Source organism: Bufo gargarizans, chromosome 4 (genome assembly GCF_014858855.1).
Source record: "Bufo gargarizans isolate SCDJY-AF-19 chromosome 4, ASM1485885v1, whole genome shotgun sequence".
NCBI classification, from domain to species: Eukaryota; Metazoa; Chordata; class Amphibia; order Anura; family Bufonidae; genus Bufo; species Bufo gargarizans.
Window position 1 is genome coordinate 437,157,198 of NC_058083.1, and position 22,340 is coordinate 437,179,537.

Consider the following 22,340-nt stretch of genomic DNA (forward strand, 5'->3'; position numbering starts at 1 on the left):
CCTGCTGAACATATAACAGGGAAACCAACACATGTAAAAACACATTAAATGCATATAGGAATATAACATCACTGTCCCTTGTGAGCAGAAGTAACACGTGACCCAATGAACCCACTTACTCCACTGAGGGGCCTACACACCTGCCGCAAGAACCGGATGCATAGGCTCCTTCTTCCTCATCTGAGCCGCATGCTGGAGAATGCACCGGAATACATGTTCCCATGAGGCAATACCCCTCTGGGCTGCTTCCTCTTACCCATGGATCTGGGCTTTAAACGTTGCGTGGCCTTACTCCACCCGCCGGAACAGCCTGCTGGAGTTCCTTGCCGCTAGTGTAAAAGTACCCTAAGGTAATCTGCGACTACAGCAATTTAGGACTCGCTGCTGTGAGGGACACTGTGGAGACACCCTTAACACGTGGACACTCCCCGGCCAGATGTGCCTTCAAAACCCAGTAACCCGCAATGGACATTACAACCATTATTGCCAAGGTCCTGTTGCTCGCCATAGAGATACTATAGTAAGATAGTGTACAAAGAGGACTATCCGATTCTTCCCCACCTCTATCTTCCCTTCTTGCTCCAAAAGGCGAGGCTGGAGACTAAGTGGTAATTCATGCGCAGTGGCATCTTCATTACGAATCAGTCTTCTAAGATATAGCGCATGCGCAGCCACTTAGCCTCTCAGAGACGAACTGATGGATAAGTGTATTCGATCCATAGTACATGTGCAGAAGAAAGCTGCGATTTCAAACAAAGTTTGAAACGAAAGTTTTCGCGCATGCGCACGGACTTTAAAGATACTGGCGATACGTAAGCCTGACGAATCAGCGGTGATTGAGGCGATTGGTCAGATTGCACTACTACTACATGAGCGCCGGAGATTGATTGGATATCCGACGAGGAAAGACCCACCCACGGCAGTTAAAAACATTGGCTTAGATGGCGCTCGTGTTGACAGTAGCTTCATTTCCCCTGAAGACGCCACATCTGTGGCGAAACATGTTGGGGAGCTGCAATCCAGCTTTTAGTTTAAGTGTGGTTGAAACTCAGTGATTGCACTTGGTGCACTGCAGACACCTCGTGCAAAACACACAAGCGGCAGGGTGGCATATTAGAGCACAAACAAAGTGAAGTCAGGAATAAGAAAAACCTCTATAGACATGCTGCCTCCCCAAGTGCGAAGTATATAAGATACAGATTTAAGATCCCAGCTAGCAGGACAAACAGCCGAAAAGCCGAGATCTGAAAAAAATCTGTTGGAATAATTGCCACAATACGGACAGTCACATTCGAGCAGGCATAGCATATAGGTGAAGTAACCTTCCGTAGAGTTCACCAGCACTTCTAAATTTAAACCTTTTTCTTTCTTCTCCCGACTTACACCAGTCTTAATAAAATAAAATAAACGTTATGTTTTAAATGGCCAGAAACAGGAATCCATTAGCCTTAGGCTATTTGAACCTCAGAGAGGACTATAACTCCCATCCTTGCCTAAGTCTATACAGCGCTATCTGGGAGAGAATTGCACTGTGTACGGTTGGAACTGTGACTGCTATAAAATTAGATGTACTTAGACTCCCATTTTGCACTACGGTAAACAGAACGTTTATTCTTCCACCACTGGCCTGGTTTCCAGCACTCTACATGCATCAAGGACACCTCAGGCACCATCAGGCAGGACCCCTAGAATCAGGGTGTGACCGGAGGGAAGAAAGAGTGCCCTAGGGAGCAATGGTGTGAGGACAACCAGAGCCACTACCACTCCCATCCTCCCAGGTACATCTCCACATGGCCCCAGCCTTGTACCCTGTAGGTAGCCCTGCAAGGTAGAGGGCAGTGCCATGAATCGTGTGACGGTACAGGGACCCCCTGCTGCTGACATTTGTATTTCTCGCCTATCACAGACAAAGAGCAGCTGTCATCAAGTCTTAGGGAGAAGGCAACAGAATGTAGCACGTGACCAGCCGGCGCGTGTCACGTGACAAGTCTTGGCTTCCTCGGTTGCTATGGTTTCCAGCGGCCATGACACGCCGCGTTGCATTCTGGGCTGGGAACCGTACACAGATACAGAGGGCTCTGCCTTGGAACGGCGCAGCCGGTGAGCTGGAAACCATGGCGGACGGAGCGGAGAATCACACTGGAGGGGACTTTGATAAAAAACTTACGGAACTGCGGAAGAGCCTGAGAGACTGGTGAGTGTGGGAGGAGCTAACCGCCCGGGAGACTTGATTTTATAGGGTGATGTGAGGGCCCCCCAGTGCAGAACGTAAAGTGAGAAAGTGCCGTACATAGCAACCAGACAGGGCAGAAGCTTGAGGCTGGTTGCTAGGGGCAGCATGGTGGTTCTTGCTTGCTATGTATACATTATATAGGTGCTCAGCTGGCCTAGTTATGGAGCTGGGATTTCTGGGCAGATGCTATGTGTAGGTTAATGAGTACTGATTAGCACCAGTACTGGTTGGGGGTAGTAGAAAAGTGCCCCCTCTTGGCTGAGGGATCATGTGAACAGTGCCTCCTCTTGGCTGAGGGATCATGTGAACAGTACCCCCCTCTTGGCTGAGGGATCATGTGAACAGTACCCCCCTCTTGGCTGAGGGATCATGTGAACAGTACCCCCCCCCCCTTCTTGGCTGAGGGATCATGTGAACAGTACCCCCCTCTTGGCTGAGGGATCATGTGAACAGTACCCCCCCCCCCTCTTGGCTGAGGGATCATGTGAACAGTACCCCCCCCCCCCCTCTTGGCTGAGGGATCATGTGAACAGTACCCCCCCCCCCTCTTGGCTGAGGGATCATGTGAACAGTACCCCCCCCCCCCCCCCCCTCTTGGCTGAGGGATCATGTGAACAGTACCCCCCCCCCCCCTCTTGGCTGAGGGATCATGTGAACAGTACCCCCCTCTTGGCTGAGGGATCATGTGAACAGTACCCCCCCCCCCCTCTTGGCTGAGGGATCATGTGAACAGTACCCCCCCTCTTGGCTGAGGGATCATGTGAACAGTACCCCCCCCCCCCCTCTTGGCTGAGGGATCATGTGAACAGTACCCCCCCCCCCCCCTCTTGGCTGAGGGATCATGTGAACAGTACCCCCCTCTTGGCTGAGAGATCATGTGAACAGTACCCCCTCTTGGCTGAGGGATCATGTGAGCAGTGCCTCCTCTTGGCTGAGGGATCATATGACTCCTGTAAATAACAGAGGACACCTTTACTAATACTGGTGTACTACTGCTATAGTGTAGCATGTGCCATATTGTCAAAGACATGTGATTGGAGGTGATAGTGCAGCTACTGAGCTATGCCAGGTTGAACCTACCATAGTTAACCTGTTACGTGCAGTGAAAAACATGAAGGCTGTGCCCGGGGGAGGGTTGGGTGCTATAGAAAGCATGCAGTAGATTGTAAGTATGCACAAAGAAAGTCCAGCTCACCTAAACATCCAAAACACCCGCGTGCTCGGAACAGGCTGGTGAGCCTATGTATCCTTGATATGAAACAAATAAGGTTCCAGCACTCACGTTTTCTTGGTAGCTAAAATCTTAGTTTTTTTATTCAGACAGTAGAAGAAATACACAGGACATCCACCCACTAGTGCAGCAACATTTGTGTATTTCTTCTACTGCCTGAATAAAAAACGAAGATTTTAGCTACCAAGAAAACGTGAGTGCTGGAACCTTATTTGTTTCATATCAAGTAGATTGTAAGGTCTTGTGGGCAGGGTCCTCTCCCCCGCTGTACCAGTCAGGGCCCTTTCACACCTGCGTTATAGTCTTCCGGCATAGAGTTCCGTCGTCGGGGCTCTATGCCGGAAGAATCCTGATCAGGATTATCCTAATGCATTCTGAATGGACAGTCCGTCCTTCAGGATGCATCAGGATGTCTTCCATTCCGGAACGGAACGTTTTTTGGCCGCAGCAAATAGCGCAGCATGCTGCGCTTTTTGCTCCGGCCAAAAATCCGGAACACTTGCCGCAAGGCCGGATCCGGAATGAATGCCCATTGAAAGGCATTGATCCGGATCCGGCCTTAAGCTAAACGTCGTTTCGGCACATTGCCGGATGCGACGTTTAGCTTTTTCTCAATGGTTACCATGGCTGCCGGGACGCTAAAGTCCTGGCAGCCATGGTAAACTGTAGTGGGGAGCGGGGAGCAGCATACTTACCATCCGTGCGGCTCCCGGGGCGCTCCAGAGTGACGTCAGGGCGCCCCAGGCGCATGGATGACGTGATCGCATGGATCAAATGATCCATGCGCATGGGGCGCTCTGACGTCATTCTGGAGCGCCCCGGGAGCCGCACGGATGGTAAGTATGCTGCTCCCCCGCTCCCCACTACTACTATGGCAACCAGGACTTTAATAGCATCCTGGCTGCCATAGTAACACTGAAAGCATTTTGAAGACGGATCCGTCTTCAAATGCTTTCAGTACACTTGCGTTTTTCCGGATCCGGCGTGTACCTCCGGCAAGTGGAGTACACGCCGGATCCGGACAACGCAAGTGTGAAAGAGGCCTCAGTCTGTTAATAGTTTCTTTTTCTTTTTTTTATATTTGTGTAACCCCGTCTGGATATCCAGAGCCATGGAATTAATGGAGCTTTCAAATAAATAATAATAATAATAGACATCAGTGCCCGCAACTGTTCTGACCTCTGGGACTCCCACCTACGTTTTGATTGAAGGGACTGTAGCTCCTCATGATTCTTCAGCATTTCTCAGGACAGCACCGCCCCAGAGGAGCCACAGCCTCTTTATTCTTGTGATTGGTGGATGTCTGAACACTGACAAGTGACCTACAGCATATCCTGTGATGGTGGAACAAATCCTTTAGCCCCTTGAGAACCACCACCATATGTTACAGTACTGGTGGCAGGTACTTAAAGAAGTTGTTTTTTTAACTTTACTAGTGATGGGGGGGGGGGCTAGTAAAATAAAATTTAAAAAAACTTTACTTCCTGTGACTGCTCTGATTAGGGGCTGCAGCCCATGAAGTGCAGTGGTGACTGTCCATATACCGATGCAGCCAATCAGTTAGTGTATGGCACAACACAGTGTATGGTGTAAGGTACTTTTTTTATTTATTTATTATTTTACCAGGCTCCCAGTCACTTTGGTAAAAAATAAGTAAATAAATAAATCTTCAGACAGCCCCTTTAATGCCCAGCTATTTTAAATGCCGCACAGTCATGGCGCCAACATGCAGTACTGACACCTTATTGCAATGGCCAGAATCAGAGTTCGCTCTAATCCTGACCATATAACCCCTTCGATACTACGGTCAGTAGTGACTGCGGCATTTAAATGGTTAGACAAAGAGAGGGCACTTCCTCTGTCACCTCATTTGCACCACTGCAGCGGGATTTTGGGGTGCTGATGGGTTCAGGGCACCCAGGTCGCATTTTTTTCAATAGATTCCAGTTCTCGCAGGGGACACAAAGCACTATTTTAAGACTTTTTGAAACCAGAATTCTGCTCCTGAACACCCGCAGCCCCCAGCTCTCCGGCTTCCTTCCAATCCATCCTGACCGGCGTCCTCGTCCTCTTCAGGTTCGAGCCAGTGCCCGGGTCTGAGAAAGGCTTGTACCTGGGCACAGGACTACAAACCCGGACTGTCCGGGTCATTCCCGTACGGGTGGCAACCCTAGTTCTAGATCTGGTGCTGTATGCCCTCCTCCTAGACTTATGTAGGAAAAGATGTCCCATATCTGGAAGGTGAGACAGGAGGGGTGCTGGATGGTACAGATCTGGGGCACTGCTCAGGCCCAGGCCTAATTAGACAGTTGGTTTTGGTTTTCAGATTGTTGGCTTTCTTAGAAGTTTGAAAGTATTAATTCTGTTTCCTGATTTCTATTTCTATGTTGCAGTGAATTAAAAAGACTGGAATTGGAAAAAAAGATGTCTCGCTACCGCTCATCCAATGCATACTTGTAAGTACGACTGACATGTACATCCCTAACCCCTAGAAGGACATGTATGTCATGGAAGGCTTTGTGTAAAGGTGCTTTGCTCAACAACTTCATCAAGGGATGAAAATTGGGAGCTTGGCAGTGATTGACACTTAAAGGGGTTATCCAGGAATTTGATATTGATGGCCTATATGACCTAATGACCGTTCCTCGAGCGCTTAGGCCTCTTCCTAAGGCTACTTTCACACTGGCGTTCTGCCTTTCTGTTTGTGAGATCCGTTCAGGGCTCTCACAAGCGGTCCGAAACGGATCAGTTTTGCCCTAATGCATTCTGAATGGAAAAGGATCCGTTCAGAATCCATCAGTTTGCCTCAGTTCCGTCTCCATTCCACTTTGGAGGCTGCCTGCAGGGTTTTGGTGTCCGTCTGACAAAACTGAGCCAAACTGATCCGTCTTGACACGGATGCATGTGGTTGTATTATCTGAACGGATGCGTTTGTGCAGATCCATGACGGATCTGCACCAAACGTGAGTGTGAAAGTAGCCTAAGCCAGTGACGTCCCGGTACACTGGTTATGTGGCCTTGGTGCAGCTCAGTCCCACGCAAGCACAGGTGCTATACGATGTACATGCTATACAGCGGTCACCTGTGAAGAGAGCGCAGCTCTCACCGGAGCTCCAGTTATCGAAGAGCCTCTTCAAACAGGTAATCAGTGGCTCCTGAGTATCGACCCCCGCCAACCTGACTTATATCAATATCAAATTTCTGGATAAGTCCTTTAACTAAGACCCACAAATTTTGCCTGCAGTTTCTGTCGGTTAGGGCATGGCCTGATTTATTGACAGTCAGTGTTAAGGCTCATCCAAACGACCGTATGGTGCGGACCCATTCATTTCAACGGGGCCGCAAAAAGATACAGACAGCACACAGTGTGCTGTCCGCATCCATATTTCCGTTCCGCGGCCCCGCAAGAAACATTGAGCGATTTCAGACAAGAATAGTCCTTTCTATCATAGTGCCGGCCATGTGCGGTATTCAAAATGCGGAACGCACACGGCTGGTATCTGTGCATTGCGGATCCGCAATTTGAGGATCACGTTGGGAGCTTGGCAGTGATTTTCTGGCAGCTGTAATGGCTGGTATCAAAAAATCTTCTAATTCTGGCAGTTTATTCCCTGAAGTGCTATGGTCAATATGGTCTGCAGCATCCAAGGTGTTTTAGGAGGGATCTTGCTCTGTTTGGCCTCAGGATAGGTCATCTATATCAGATCAGCGGGGGGGCGACTATCGGCACCCCCACCGATCAGCTGTTTGAAGAGAAAGCAGCCCGCGTTGTTTGCCTGCTCGCCCGTTGTGTAATTACATCTCAGCGGTCCCATTCACTTCAGTGGGACGGCTCCTTCCTATTCAATTGAAGCTGGAGCCGTCGTCCCATAGGAGTGAATGGGACGGCTGAGATGCACTGTCCCATTCTGCGCTGCCATTGCAATGGTGAGCAGGTGAACAATGAGGGCTGCTTTATCTTCAAACGGCTTATTGGTGGGGATGCCGGACCCCTGCCGATCTGATATTGATGAGCTTTTCTGATGATAGGCCATCAATATAAATGAAGCAGACAACCCCTTTAAAACCTAGGCCCACAGGTCTGCCGTGAACTACTGCCTGATAGTCTGCCTGTGACTGTAACACTGACTAGGTACTCGAAATCATTATATTAGCGCTCAAACCAACACTGCTTCATGTTTACTTGAGAGATAAAAAAAAATTGGTAAAATTAAGTTTAACAAAACAAAATATCCACCTCCAAAAATAAATGAAACAAGCCCATTTTACTTGGAAAAAAATAAAAAATAATATATATATATATATATATATATATATATATATATAGGTCACACTGCCGTGTGACCTCTGAATATACCTGAACGCACTAGCTTGGCTATTCTCAGAAGTCCTGCGCATGCGTGACTTGCTCTCTGTTCACTCCCAGTCTGGAGATAGATGTCGGTCCCAGAGCTGCTCCTATCTGATGTTTATGGAATATTCTATCAATGTGTGCCATAAATGTCCAAGGTGGGACAACCTGCAGAATACAATGAACTTATTATGTATTTATTGTATGGTAAAAGGTGGAAAAAATGCATAAAACTTGTAGAAATAGAGAAATTACTGAGTCACTTTTTGTTTCCCCCCCCCCCCGCCCCCCAAAAAAAAAAAAAATTTAAGAAAACATATCAATAACATGTCCCCAAAGTGGGACCTAAATGGAATGCTACTATGAAAAGATAGATATTAATTGGTCCTCAATGGGTTAAAGTGGCATAAATAATTTTTCTAATTCAGGTAAAGTAAGTAAGGTAACTTGGTAATGATCACATAATCCTTATTTCAAGGGGTCATCGGCCGTATGAAAGGTTAAAAAACTCTTTGAGAGACATCTGTGAGAAGGAGAAGAAGGCGCGTCTCCGAAATCAAGCATTCCTGCAGGAATTCGGAAGCCTTGAGGCGCGTTTGAGTTTTCTCATATCAAATTTAAGGATATCCCAACATATGAAGGTATTATATACGGATGGTTGACTTTTTGTATTGAGCATAACCAATTTTTTTAAAGGTTCAAAATAGAGAACTGTAAAAACAGCAAATGATGTGATCCGGTACAATCGCTAGAGCAGTTCTCCGTCACAGTGCGGACAATCTGCCATCCTCTGCCATCTTCTATTCCCTATGTATAAGGTGAAAGGGCGCGTCACAAATTCTTCCTGTTTAGGGGCACAAGACTTTGCCCCTGCAGTCAAAGACCTAGCAATTAAAATACAGCAGGATACAATGTATTCTAGTATTAAAGGGATATGCCATTAGCGTCAGATAGAAGCAGGTCCCACCTTTGGGACCCACTGCTATCTGGAAAACAGGGCCCCCAAAGCGAAGTAGAACACACTGCGCATGCGCTGCATTCATCGCCATGGGAGTTGTTCTGGAAAAACGGCCATGCAAGCGCACTCTGCTGTTTTTGGACGTTCCCTAGTGGTGATTGGAGAGCGGACACTCCGCTATGGGACTGCCGGAATTAGTCTTGCAAGCGCTTTGCTATTTTTGAAGCTCCCGTAGCTTTAATGGAGGGTGGGGGGTATACATGGGCACAAAGTGATGACCTCATCAAGTTATCCCCTGATGACGTCATTCAGGTCAATAAATAACCAATCACATCGGGGCTCACAAGTCACCATTAGGACCTGTAGTGTTCAGTGTCCGAGGCTAGGGCATCTATAGCATCCTAATCGCCGATAATCCGGCTTCAGTGAAAGTCAACTGTGGCTGCGCAGCTGTCAGGTCAAACACTGCACATGAACAGGCCAGAGGAGAAGGCAGCATGCATCCTGCCAGAGCTCCAGCATCTCTATGTGCCCATGGGCATGCAAAGATAATGTGCACGTGCCCACCCCATAAGCTGTAAAAGATGGCTTTTTTTTGTATTCAAAACGGGAAACATTAAACGGACAAAATGTCATAAGATTTGTTGCTACAGCAGCAATGAGAAGTTCCATAGTAGCCATACTTCTAATTTCTCTCAGTCTTAGGCCTCATGCACACAACCGTTGTTTTGGTCCCCATCCGAGCCGCAGATTTTGCGACTTGGATGCGGACCCATTCACTTTAACTGGGCCGCAAAAGATGCGGACTGCACTCCGTGTGCTGTCCGCTACCGTTGCTACGTACCGTGGTCTGCAAAAAAAATATAACCTGTCCTATTCTTGTCCATTTTGTGGACGAGAATAGGCAGTTATATCAATGGCTGTCCGTGCCGTTCCGCAAAACACACAACGGTCGTGTGCATGAGGCCTCAGGCCTTGTTCATACAGTCTGTGTTTGGGCAGTGATTTCCATCAGTAATCATGAGAAAAAAACAGGAGTGAAGCCTACACAAAGATATGGTATAATGGATTGCTGAAAGCATTCTATCTTTTTTATACGGATCTACAGCAAAAATATGATCTTCTTGGATCCCTTTTTTTATTTTTAGATACATACAACTTTGAGGCACTTACTTTAAATCTCAAGATCCTAGATCAGGGATCAGCAACCTGCGGCACTCCAGCTGTTGTGAAACTACATGTAAAATATAAGAAACAGAACTGGACCGCACATCCTCAATGCTATGCTTTTATCTAACTGCTTCTCAGCATAATAACATCGCTTCTCAGCGCAGTTTATCGTAGACCTACCCCTATGCTGCATGCTGTACATGAGGCATTAGTATACAATTTGATCAAAAAGCATGTTGCCTCTTTGAATGGGACCCTATTCTAAATTTGGCGCAGCGCTGCACGTCGGCCACCGACGCCGCAGCACTGACACAGCAGTCAAACAACGCCCCCGCTGTCTGGTAAAGCCACCCTGGCACTGGGCCCCACCAGCACAACAGCAATGGCCGCCGTGCAGTACTGCACCATGTGAACAGTGCTGCTATCTCTCAGGAACTCCAACTGAGAGTAAGGAATTTATACCCTTATGCAGACTCCGGCTAATTAAAAGCACCTGGGTTGAATGGGTAGGAGTGCTGATACCAGGGGGAAAAGAGCATAGACTCTACAGTACATCTAAAATATAAACTACAATTCCCAGCATGCTCCATTCTTTTCTGTGGGAGTTATGAGAAGAGTAGAGCCCATCTCATTCATCATTTTCTAAAATGGTCTAAATGTGAGACAGCAAGGAAGCCGTCTTACATTTAGACTCATGCAGGATAGGCCGAAGATACACTGACACCTCTTTATAACTTCAGCGGATCCACCGCCAGCTATCAGGGTTATTAAGACCGGTATCTAAAACGCCAGTCTTAATAAATGTCCTCCCTTGTGCTTAGGAGGGATAGGGGGAAACTACAGGGTAATCAAGTTCTGCCATATGAAGCCGTCACTGAAATTACCCAAATATACTTGATCAAGTTTGGGGCATGGGATGCAACTCTCCTCTTACGAATTATTCACCCCTTTAACCGTTTCTCTCACAGATAATCCTTTTATGTAGACCTGGAATCTATTGAGTTACACTGACATAATGATGTCAGTGTAATTCAGTAGATCCAGGTCCTGCAGGGTCACGCAGCATTATAAATCATTATAACGCTGTGCAATCCTGATGGAGGAGCAGAGTTCAGTACGGGAATCTTACACTGCCGCACGCAGCGAGTTTCTTGCACCGACCTCGCTTGTCTGTATCTGGCTTAGGGCATATGCACACAATGTGGATCTTCATACAGAAATCCTCAGCATGATACAGTAGCATCAATGTTATTAAGATTTGCCAAACCTCATGCACACGGTGCCTTTTTTAATTTACATTTTTTACATGCAGAACTTGTATGTGTGGATTTTGTGCGGAGCAAAGTGTGAGCTCTGGGGCAAATCTGCATCATTATCCAGGACTTAATCCTCAAATGACATATATACAGATTTTGGTGCAGATTTAGTGCGGAAATGCAGCAAAATTCAGAATTTAGAAAACAGCTGTGTGCCTGGGGTTGTTTGGTCGGAAGCACTTGAATTTCTTCAGGCCCCATTCAGATGAATGGAACTGATTTTCAGTTACAGAAATCTCTGAAACTTAGGCTACTTTCACACTAGCATTAATGTTTTCCGGTATCGAGTTCCGTCATAGGGTCTCAATACCGGAAAAAAACACTTCCGTTTTGTCCCTATTCATTGTCAATGGGAACAAAACGTAACTGAACAGAACAGAATGCGCCAAAATTAATTCCGTTATGTTCTGATGCTTTCCGTCCTGGGATGCGGAGCAAGACAGATCTGTCATGACCCACAATGCAAGTCAATAGGGACGGATCCGTTTTCTTTGACACAATCTGACACCATAGAAAACGTATCCATCCTCCATTGACTTTTAATAGAGTTCATGACGGATCCGTCTTGGCTATGTTAAAGATAATTCAACCGGATCCGTTCATAACAGATGCAGACTGTTGTATTATCAGTAATTGAAGCGTTTTTGCTGAACCCTGCTGTGTGAGGCTGGGTTCACACGGGCATTGCGGGAAAAGATGCGGGTGCGTTGCGGGAACATGCGCTCATCACATGGTCCATCACATGATCCATCACCATGGTGATGGACCATGTGATTAGCTCAGTGACTTCACCACAGATCCTTTTCCTCCTGGACAGCAAAGAAGAAGACAGAAGAGAAGCCTGGCTGTGCGAACAAGTGAATGAAGTGAGTTAAAAAAAAAATTAACCCCTCCAGCCCTATTTTACTATGCATTCTGTATTAAGAATGCTATTATTTTCCCTTATAACCATATTATAAGGGAAAATAATAATGATCAGGTCCCCATCACGATCATCTAGCAACCATCCGTGATAAATCGCACCGCACATGCTTGCGTATGTTTGCGATTTTCACGCAGCCCCATTCACTTCTATGGGGTCTGCGTTGTGTGAAAAACGCACAATATAGAGCTTTCAGCGATTTTCACGCAACGCACAAGTGATGCGTGAAAATCACCGCTCATGTGCACAGCCCCATAGAAATAAATGGGTCCGGATTCTGTGCGGGTGCAATGCGTTCATCTCGCGCATTGCACCCGCGTGGAAATCTCGCCCGTGTGAAAGAGGCCTGAAAGTAGCCTAAATCTGCTGCGTGGGAAGTCTCCCTTAGAGCACCTCACATCACATATTTATGTAGTGAACAGAGATGAATTCAATTAATATAAAAAAAGTTGCCTCTTTACAATAAAATTTGGGCAGTGAGTCAAGCTCCTACAATACCAGGAGTGGGGTGAAGCTGTTGTGAAAAGCTGTGATTTGTCACTCATTAGCTTCCTTTGTTTCTATTAATATTGTTATTTCACCTTATTCCAATGCAGAATAAAGACAATGTATCCACTAACTAACTGAGCAAACTTCATGGCAAGGGTAAAATGTTAGATTTCCAAACAAAATGCTTGCACTTGACACGCGTGCCTGACAATTACCGAGTGTTTATTCTTATTAAAGCCTTTTAATAAAGCCTATTACCATGTAATAACTCGTCGATTCCGGTCTATAGCAAGTATTACACAGAGCAGTTGTTAGAATGAATTGCTACTTTCTGAGCATTCGGAAGGATAATAGACCGGTGTACATGGAAGAAAAGATCAAGGATTAATCTACAAATAAGTGTCTATTGATAAACTCGCTCATTCATGTCACCTTAATATTAGAAATTTTTGTAGTAAATGCTTCCTGTAGGAACGTTGCTGTGTAGTGCATGGCTAGCGTGAGAGTCCTTGACAGGCACCAATGACACACCCCATCCGAAATTAGGGAATTTTATACTATGTCCTGAGGATAGGTCATCATTATCAATTCCTGGATAACCCCTTTAAGGTTAAGTGTAGTGAACGTTCAGTGCCACCAATACGAGGACGCAGCAGTATTTTGGACACATTGGGGGGTCATTTATTAAACAGAAATACACCTAAATTAGGTGGATTTCTGGTTGCGCCGCAGTCTGCGACTTCTCCCCGCTCACGCCAGGTCTAAAAAAGTGGGCGTCTAGGAAGCTGTCTTACATTTAGAAGTGGTGGTGGATCCGCTGATGTACAGTCAGGTCCATAAATATTGGGACATTGACACAATTCTAACATTTTTGGCTCTATATACCACCACAATGGATTTGAAATGAAGATGTGCTTTACCTGCAGACTGTCAGCTTTAATTTGAGGGTATTTACATCCAAATCAGGTGACCGGTGTAGGAATTACAACAGTTTGCATATGTGCCTCCCAAGGTAGAGCATCGGAGCATGAGAAAGTGGCTGCCTGATAAAATTATGGGTATGTCCAGGTTCAGCTCTGAACCCGGACAACCCCTTTAAGGGATTCATTCAAATGTTAAAGGAATTTTACTGGGTAAATTCTCAGAACGGGCAAATAAAACCAAATTGTCCAATAGATGTGGAGAAAGATGAAAATACATCACGTCATTCACTATTTCAGCTATAGGAAAAAATAAAACCTATTAAAGGGAGTCCTTCACCTAAAATGACCATTACACAACACAAACATCATGATAACCATTACATTCCCCATATTATAATCTTACCTTTCATATTGCTGTCTGTCGCCTATTCTCTCTTAAAAACGCTTTTAATCCATATGCTAATTAGGTTCTGAAGGTGCCCAGGGGCGGCGTTTACGCGGCCGGTGCCCAGGCTCCACGGCGCTGTTCAAATCAAACCCCTCCCCTTTCACCCCTCTGGCCCGCCCTCGGTTCGTCAGATACCATCCTCCAGTTAATGACAAATCCGGCGCCTGCGCACTCCATTACCCACTAGGGCAGAGGCAGCAGAGCGTTTAATGCGCATGCGCCGGCCCGATCTAGCCGGCGGAAGTAAACTACCAAAATATCGGGATGTACGGGCCGGCGCATGCGCATTAAACGCTCTGCTGCCTCTGCCCTAGTGGGTAATGGAGTGCGCAGGTGCAGGCGCCGGATCTGTCATTGACTGGAGGATGGTATCTGAAGAACCGAGGGCGGGCCAGAGGGGTGAAAGGGGAGGGGTTTGATTTGAACAGCGCCGTGGAGCCTGGGCACCAGCCGCGTAAACGCTGCCCCTGGGCACCTTCAGAACCTAATTAGCATATGGATTAAAAGCGTTTTTAAGAGAGAATAGGCGACGGACAGCAATATGAAAGGTAAGATTATAATATGGGGAATGTAATGGTTATCATGATGTTTGTGGTGTATAATGGTCATTTTAGGTGAAAGACTCCCTTTAAAGGGGTTGTCCGGGTTCAGAGCTGAACCCGGACATATCCCCATTTTCACCCAGGCAGCCCCCCCTGACAGGAGCATCGGAGCAGTTCATGCTCCAATGCTCTCCTTTGCCCTGCACTGAATCGCGCAGGGCAAAGGCATTTTGTGGAGTTCCGATGAAGAACTGGGCTGTTCTTCGGGCTGCCAGGCGGAGGCTTCCGCCCAGCAGTGAGCCCGGTCACGTCACCAGCACTGATGGGCAGGCTTTAGCGCTGCCCTAGCCTGTAAAACGGCTAGGGCAGCGCTAAAGCCCGCCCATCAGAGCCAGTGATGTCACCGTACACACTACCGAGCGGAAGCTTCCGCCCGACAGTGTGTTATTGTAAATAAAAGAGCCCTTGCCCTGCGCGATCCTGTGCAGGGCAAGGGAGAGCATCGGAGCATGAACTGTTCCAATGCTCAAGTTAGGGGGGCTGCCTGGGTGAAATTATGGGTATGTTCAGGTTCAGCTCTGAACCCAGACAACTCCTTTAAGACTGGTTTCGCATCACCGTTTATGGAACAGCTGGCCCCTAAAATAGTAGAACAGTCCTATCCTTGTCTGTAATGCGGACAATAATAGTACTTGTTTTGATTTTATTTATTTATTTTTTTGCGGACTGGCTATGTGGACGTACGGAAACGGAATGCACACTGAGTCATTTCCGTTTTTTGTGGCCCATTGCAAAAAAAACGGAACAGACCTGGAAAAAAAATACGTTTGTGTTGCGACACAGTGAGAGGTTTGGTCTGGGAAAACAAGTATTTTCCTCCCAGCATGTGCTGCTGGGCTTATTAAGGCTACTTTCACACTTGCGTTTGGGGTTCCGCTTGTGAGATCCATTTGAGGTCTCCCCAAGCGGCCCCGAACGTATCCGTTCATCCCCAATGCATTCTGAATGGATAAGGATCCGTTCAGAATGCATCAGTTTGGCTCCGTTCCGCCTCCATTCCTCTCAGGAGGCGGACACCCAAACGCAGCTTGCAGCGTTTTGGTGTCCGCCTGGCCATGCGGAGCCAAACGGATCTGTCCTGACTTACAATGTAGGTCAATGGGGACAGATCCGTTTGATGTTGACACAATATGGTGCAATTGCAAACGGATCCGTCCCCCATTGACTTTCAATGTAAAGTCAGGAGTCCCTATTAATATACCATCGGATCAGCGTTTTCTCCAATCCGATGGTATATTTTAACTTGAAGCGTCCCCATCACTATGGGAACGCCTCTATGTTAGAATATACCATAGGATTTGAGTTAGATCGTGAAAACTCTGATCCGACAGTATATTCTAACACAGAGGCGTTCCCATAGTGATGGGGACGCTTCAAGTTAGAATATACTAAGAACTGTGCACATAACTGCCCCCTGCTGCCTTGCAGCACCCGATCTCTTACAGGGGGCTGTGATCCGCACAATTAACCCCTCAGGTGCCGCACCTGAGGGGTTAATTGTGTGGATCTCAGCCCCCTGTAAGAGATCAGGTGCTGCCAGGCAGCAGGGGCCAGACCCCCCTCCCTCCCTAGTATTAATAACATTGGTGGCCAGTGCCGCCCCCCCTCGTATTAAAAGCATTGGTGGCCAGTGCGCCCCCCCCCCCCCCTCCCCAGTATTGAAAGCATTGGTGTCCAGTGCGGCCCCCTCCCTCCCCAGTATTAAAAGCATTGGTGGCCAGTGCAGGCCCCCCCCTCCCTCCCTCGTATTACAAGCATTGGTGGCCAGTGTGGCCCCCCCCCTCCCTCCCCAGTATTAAAAGCATTGGTGGCCAGTGCGGCCCCCCTCCTCCCTCCCTCCCCAGTATTAAAAACATTGGTGGTCAGTGCGGCCCCCCTCCCTCCCTCCCCAGTATTAAAAGCATTGGTGGCAGTGGCCAACAACCCACCCCCCATCATTGGTGGCAGCGGAGCGGCATTTCCGATCGGAGTCCCAGTTTAATTGCTGGGGCTCTGATCGGTTACCATGACAGCCAGGACGCTACTGCAGTCCTGGCTGCCATGGTTACTTAGCTTATACTTACCTGCGCTGTCTGTGGCTGGCCGGCGCTCCTCCTACTGGTAAGTGACAGGTCTGTGCGGCGCATCGCGGCACCTGAGGGGTTAATTTTGCGGATCACAGCCCCCTGTAAGAGATCGGGTGGTGCCAGGCAGCAGGGGGCACTTATGTACACAGTTCTTAGTATATTCTAACTTGAAGCGTCCCCATCACCATGGGAACGCCTCTGTGTTAGAATATACTGTCGGATTTGAGTTTTCACGATCGTGAAAACTCAGATCTGAAAAAGCTGTTATGCAGACGGATCCGCACTGAACGGATACCATTGTTTGCATGTATAGGTGCGGATCCGTCTGTGCAGATACCAGATGGATCCGCACCTAGCGCAAGTGTGAAAGTAGCCTTACAGTCAAATACCGGACCGGATTTTAAAGGGAACCTGTCATCAACTTTATGGTGACCTTACTGAGGACAACATAAAGTAGTGACAGAAATGCAGATTTCATTGTGTGTCACACATCAGCTAATAATAAGTGGTTGCCGTGAACCAGCTTTATAATCATTACAGCCCAGGCCTTGAAAAGAGTCAAATCTACTTGAGAAGAGTCATGGTTAATCATAATCTCCTGCTCTCCCTGCCCATCTGCTGATGATGGCAACCACTTATTATTAGCTCATGTGTGACACACCGCTGAAATCTTCATTTCTGTCACTACTTGGTCAGCATAAAGTTGATGACTGGTTCCCTTTAAGTGCCGGTCCGGGATTTGGCAGCACCTGGCTGTCCTTAAATAGGCAGCTGGGCTCAGAAGCGATGTCTCTGTGTTGGGATCTGGGAGCCTTGTGTCTGGATGACTTGCTACCTGTTTGGCGTGAAAACAGGTTAGTGCTGCTATGAGCAAGGACTCTTTGAGGCAGAATTGCCGCATGGTGTGAATTACCACCAACACCGCAAGGTGACTTTTTGTTTAAATATGACTGCTTGATTTGTAACTTTCCTAAAGTGTGAATAAAACACTGAACTGTTTGATCCAAAGAACTTGTTGTTGCCTCTATACTGCGTCCACTAATTTACCAGAACAAGTCCCCACAATTGGTGGAGGATGCAGGCAAGAGCAGTGTGTGGCTGGCATGAACGCCAATATTTTTAGTTTCTGAATTTTTTCAGGCACGGTTGTATGTCGTACATTAAACCAGCTGGATTACAACCAGTGCCCCAAGACAAAATGGAGGCTGTTGTAAAGGCCCTCATGGAGGCTAATCTGCAGCAGCAAGAGACAAACCTGCAGCAACACGAGTCTAAGAAGCAGCAGCAGAGACTAATTAGTTGCTGCTACAACACGTGATGGCTTTGCAGACAGCAGGAGCAACTCCGAGCGTCCACGATGCCCAGAAAGCAGTCCGTGCCGCGATTTCTAAGATGACCCCCGCAGACGACATCAAAACCTACCTGGCGATGTACGAGAAAGTGGAAAAGCGATCTCGTGACCAGTGGGCTGAGGTCGTCGCTCCGTTCCTGACAGCCGATTACCAGCGGGTATATTTTGTCTTGCCGGACGATCAAGCGGCCGACTACCAAAAAGTAAGGGGTGAGAGTTTGGCAAGACTAGGGGTGAATGTGTTGGTCTGGGCCCAGCGGAGGGGAGACCAGGACCCTGGGAACCTGAGACCGAACGGCCAGCGGTAGACAACCCCACTAAGTGTGATGATGGGAGACATGGGGCAGAGTCAGTGTTTCCCCGTTTTGTGGTTCATCAGGATATGTACTACGTGGGGAGCCTATTGAAGAGTTGGTGGTCCCCAAGGCTTATCGCAAGCTTGTGTTAGATCTAGCCCACGTTCTCTGGGGTCACCTGGGGCTGCAGAAAACTCAGGATTGTATTCTACAGTGGTTTTACTGGCCCAGCATATTCAAAGAAGTGGAAGAGTTTTGTAAGTCTTGCCCGACCTGCCAGATAACTAGCCCTCAGCCACATTTCCGTAGTCCCCTAGTACCTCTCCCGATTATCGAAGTACCATTTTACCGAATAGCTATGGACCTCATAGGCCCAGTACCGAAGTCCGCCACAGGGCATCAACACATCTTAGTCATTCTAGACCAGGCATGTCCAAACTGCGGCCCTCCAGCTGTTGCAAAACGACAACTCCCAGCATGCCCTAATAGCTGTAAGCTATCCAGGCATGCTGGGAGTTGTAGTTTTGCAACAGCTGGAGGGCCGCACTTTGGACATGCCTGTTCTAGACTATTCCACTCGGTACCCAGAGGCGGTGCCACTGTGACATACCTCGGCCATACTCATAGCTAAGGAGTTAATGGAGATGTTTTCCAGAGTAGGACTACCTAAATAGATTCTGACTGACCAAGGGACCCCTTTTATGTCCAAGGTGATGAGGGAACTCTTTTAATTGCTGCTCATAGAACAACTACAGACATCCGTTTACCATCCGCAAACGGACGGTCTGGTAGAACGGTTTAACCAAACATTAAAAAATATGTTGAAAAAGGTAGTGTCTAAAGATGGGAAGGACTGGGACCTCCTTCTGCCCTATCTTATGTTCGCAGTGCAAGAGGTACCCCAGGCCTCTACTGGGTTCTCGCCCTTTGAATTGCTATATGGCAGACACCCTTGCGGTCTCTTGGACGTGGCCAAAGAGGCGTGGGAAAACAACCCACTCCACATAAAAGTGTCATTGAGTACGTCACCCAGATGCAAGATCGGATAGAGACAGTGTTGCCTCTTGTTAGGAAGCATATGGAGGCAGCTCAGCGAGCCCAGAGTCGGGGCTATAATCGGCAGGCTCCGGTCCGGATCTTTAACCAGGGTGATCGGGTTTTGGTTCTGGTGCCGACCGTGGACAGTAAGTTCCTGGCTAGGTGGCAGGGGCCATACAAGGTACTCGAGAAAATTGGAGATGTAAACTACACGGTACACCAGCCAGGGTGGCGAAAGGCAGAGCAGGTTTACCATTTGCATTTACTCAAACCGTGGAAAGATAGGTAGGCCAGTACGGACGACAGCCCGCAGCCGGGTTTTCTAGGAGAAGAGGTACCGGCCCCTCTGTCTGATGCAAGAGAGGCAGCTGCCACAGTAAAAACTGCTGACAGCCTCTCCTCTAAACAGTGTGCATGAGCCCTTATTTTGTGCATCTGTTGTGCTCATTTAACATCCATTTTAGCCATTTCCGTCTGAGATCCGTTATTTTAGATGGTAGAAAACGTTTTTCGTGAAGGACTTTTCCGCCTGTCAAAAATAACAGATCTCTGATGGAAATGGCTAAAATGGATGCAAAATGAGCATAACGGATGCTCAAAATAAAGGGTCGGTTTTGTTTTTGTTTTCTGTTCTTCTGACGGATCAGAAAAATGGAAAATGAAACTGTGATGTGAACCTACTAAGGTCTCATGCACACGAATGTGTCCTGGCTGTGCCCGTATTGCAGGTCTGCAATATGCGGCATCGGCCGTGTGCAACCTGCATCACGGATGCGGACCCATTCACTTGAATGGGTCCGTAATCCGGAAGGTCCAGTGTGGAACGGAGGCATGAAGCACTCTATCCGTTCCTCCGCACTGCAAAAAAGTTGTGCATGCACTACTTTTTTGTGGTGCGGACAGACCACAGACCAGTCTGGATCCGTCTGCAGAATCCGCACGGATTTTGCCCGTGCATTGGGAACGGCAAATTGCGGTCACCAATGCACGGAACGGCCGACCAACGGCCGTGTGCACGAGGCCTTAGGGCCAGTTCACACACTTTTTTGGTCATTGGTTTTGGAGCGTTTCTGCCTCAAAATCAGTTCCAAAAAAACACATGAAAAAAAACAAGCAACCCCTATCTTGGGGCAGAATCAGCACTGAGTCTCTCATTGAAATGAATGGGAAACATAAAAAAAAAGTAAGTCCATTTGTTTTTTGTGCGTTTTCTGTGCATTCTTTTGCGCAGATCTGCTTCAAAATTCAGCTTTGTATTGAAGTGAACACCCTTGGTTAAGAAAAGACGCATCAAAAAGCGTGCATTTTTTTTTGCGCGCTGATTTATTTATTTCTTTTTTAAGCGTGTTTTTCAAAATCAGTCACGTGGACTGGCCCTAAGACTAAAATATTTCCGTTTCCAATTGAATTATCAGTAAGGAGGATGCCTGTGTCTGGTAATCCGCGCAGCACATGGACTAGCGGTCCCGGCTTGGTTACCGTCTTTGCCATGATCAGGCGTATTCGTGTTCTAAACACACATTACAAAATATCATTATGCCGGGCCACGAAGCACAGCAGAACGTAGCAATTCGATTTGTTTGTTGTGTACTTTATCCCCCTCTTTTACAAAGGAGAGGAAGCCGATTACATATCTCCGGGACTGGCTGGAAAAAAAAAAAAAAAAAGTCTGCCGGAAAACGCTGAAATGTATTCGGTTATGTATCTGTAGCAATGCAGGCTTCTAATCCCTCCTACTATCTCCATATAAATGATGCCGTTCAAGGCCATTGCTTCTTTCTTGACTTAAAAAAAAAAAAATGCAAAAAAATAAATAAATAAAAAAACAGCAAAGCCCTTTCAGATGAAATGTCTAAAAACATGGCGTAATAACTTGGAGCATGCTGGCAAGTGTAGTCACTTGTGACTGCGTGAATCCCCCTCAGCAAGTCAATATTGTAATAAGCAGAACTGGTAACATCTCTCCATTATTCAGAGGAGCCAACAGCGTGCTTGTCCCTTAGGCTGCGGCATTCATTAAGAAAAGCTTACTGGGCTGAAAGCTGGAAACAGATGATAACAGGATATGATTTTCATATTTAATGCATCCCCTTGGAAGAGTCTGTGTGCTGCAGATTGATAGAAGCATCTACTGCTACTTTACTGAAAGACTTTCTAGTTTGCCCTATAGCTACCGATGGAATCATTCAGCCAAGAAATTACCTTTTTCCTCTTTTTTACCTGCTTTATATATCTGCCAAGCAGGCAGCCGAGCTGCCAGTGAATGTTATTGTGCAGTTAACTGTTTGGTATTTAAGACGCTTATCAGAAAAGAAACAGAGGCCATACGTTTTTTTTTCTTTTTTATAAGTAGGAATAAGGTTTGAGTTTTGCTTTTTGCTTTTTTATTTTTTTTCCCCCTCCTTCTCGGTATTTTAGTTGACATAAATGTGAGTTTGCTGGAAGTTGTTTCTTTAGTTGTCTATGTTTTTTTTTTTCTTTCTTTGTGACTATTAAAAGTTTGGGGGGGGGGGGGGGGTGGTATGGTTGCGATATATGTCCAAGGGGGTTGGCTTTGATCTGTGCATAATGATGGGAAAATGCTCATGAAAGGGGCGTTATGGGGCCAGAAAGGCTTTTTAGGGTGATAGGTGGGCTTAATGGAAATAGGCACGTGGGCTCTGATACCTGCCTATTCCTTCTAGTCTTCTCTGCCAGTGAGAATGAAAGAGGACTTGTCAAATGTGAGAAAAGTTAGTGACTGTTCAGTCATGGGGTGAAAAACTGATTTAAAAATCAGTACCTATAAGGAATACGTTCTTAAAAGGGGTTTCTAAGATTCTGATATTGATGACCTATGCTCAGGATAGGCCATCAGTATCCGAATGGCGGGGTAGGACTCCCACCAATCAGCAGCTTACCAAGAACAGCACCGTCCATTGGATATCTATCGGCCATGCTTGGTAT

General features: G+C 47.1%; 1 protein-coding gene across 1 annotated transcript in view; it reads left to right on the forward strand.

Moving 5' to 3' along the window:
• The first annotated feature begins 2,067 nt into the window (after nt 1-2,067).
• KIZ (kizuna centrosomal protein) overlaps nt 2,068-22,340 on the forward strand; it is a 156,612-nt gene continuing 136,339 nt past the window's right edge. The window contains exons 1-3 of the mRNA XM_044291665.1: nt 2,068-2,194; nt 5,858-5,920; nt 8,294-8,456. Of these exons, the coding sequence (XP_044147600.1) occupies nt 2,115-2,194; nt 5,858-5,920; nt 8,294-8,456 (306 nt within the window). The 5' untranslated portion in view covers nt 2,068-2,114. The remainder of the gene's footprint in view (nt 2,195-5,857; nt 5,921-8,293; nt 8,457-22,340) is intronic.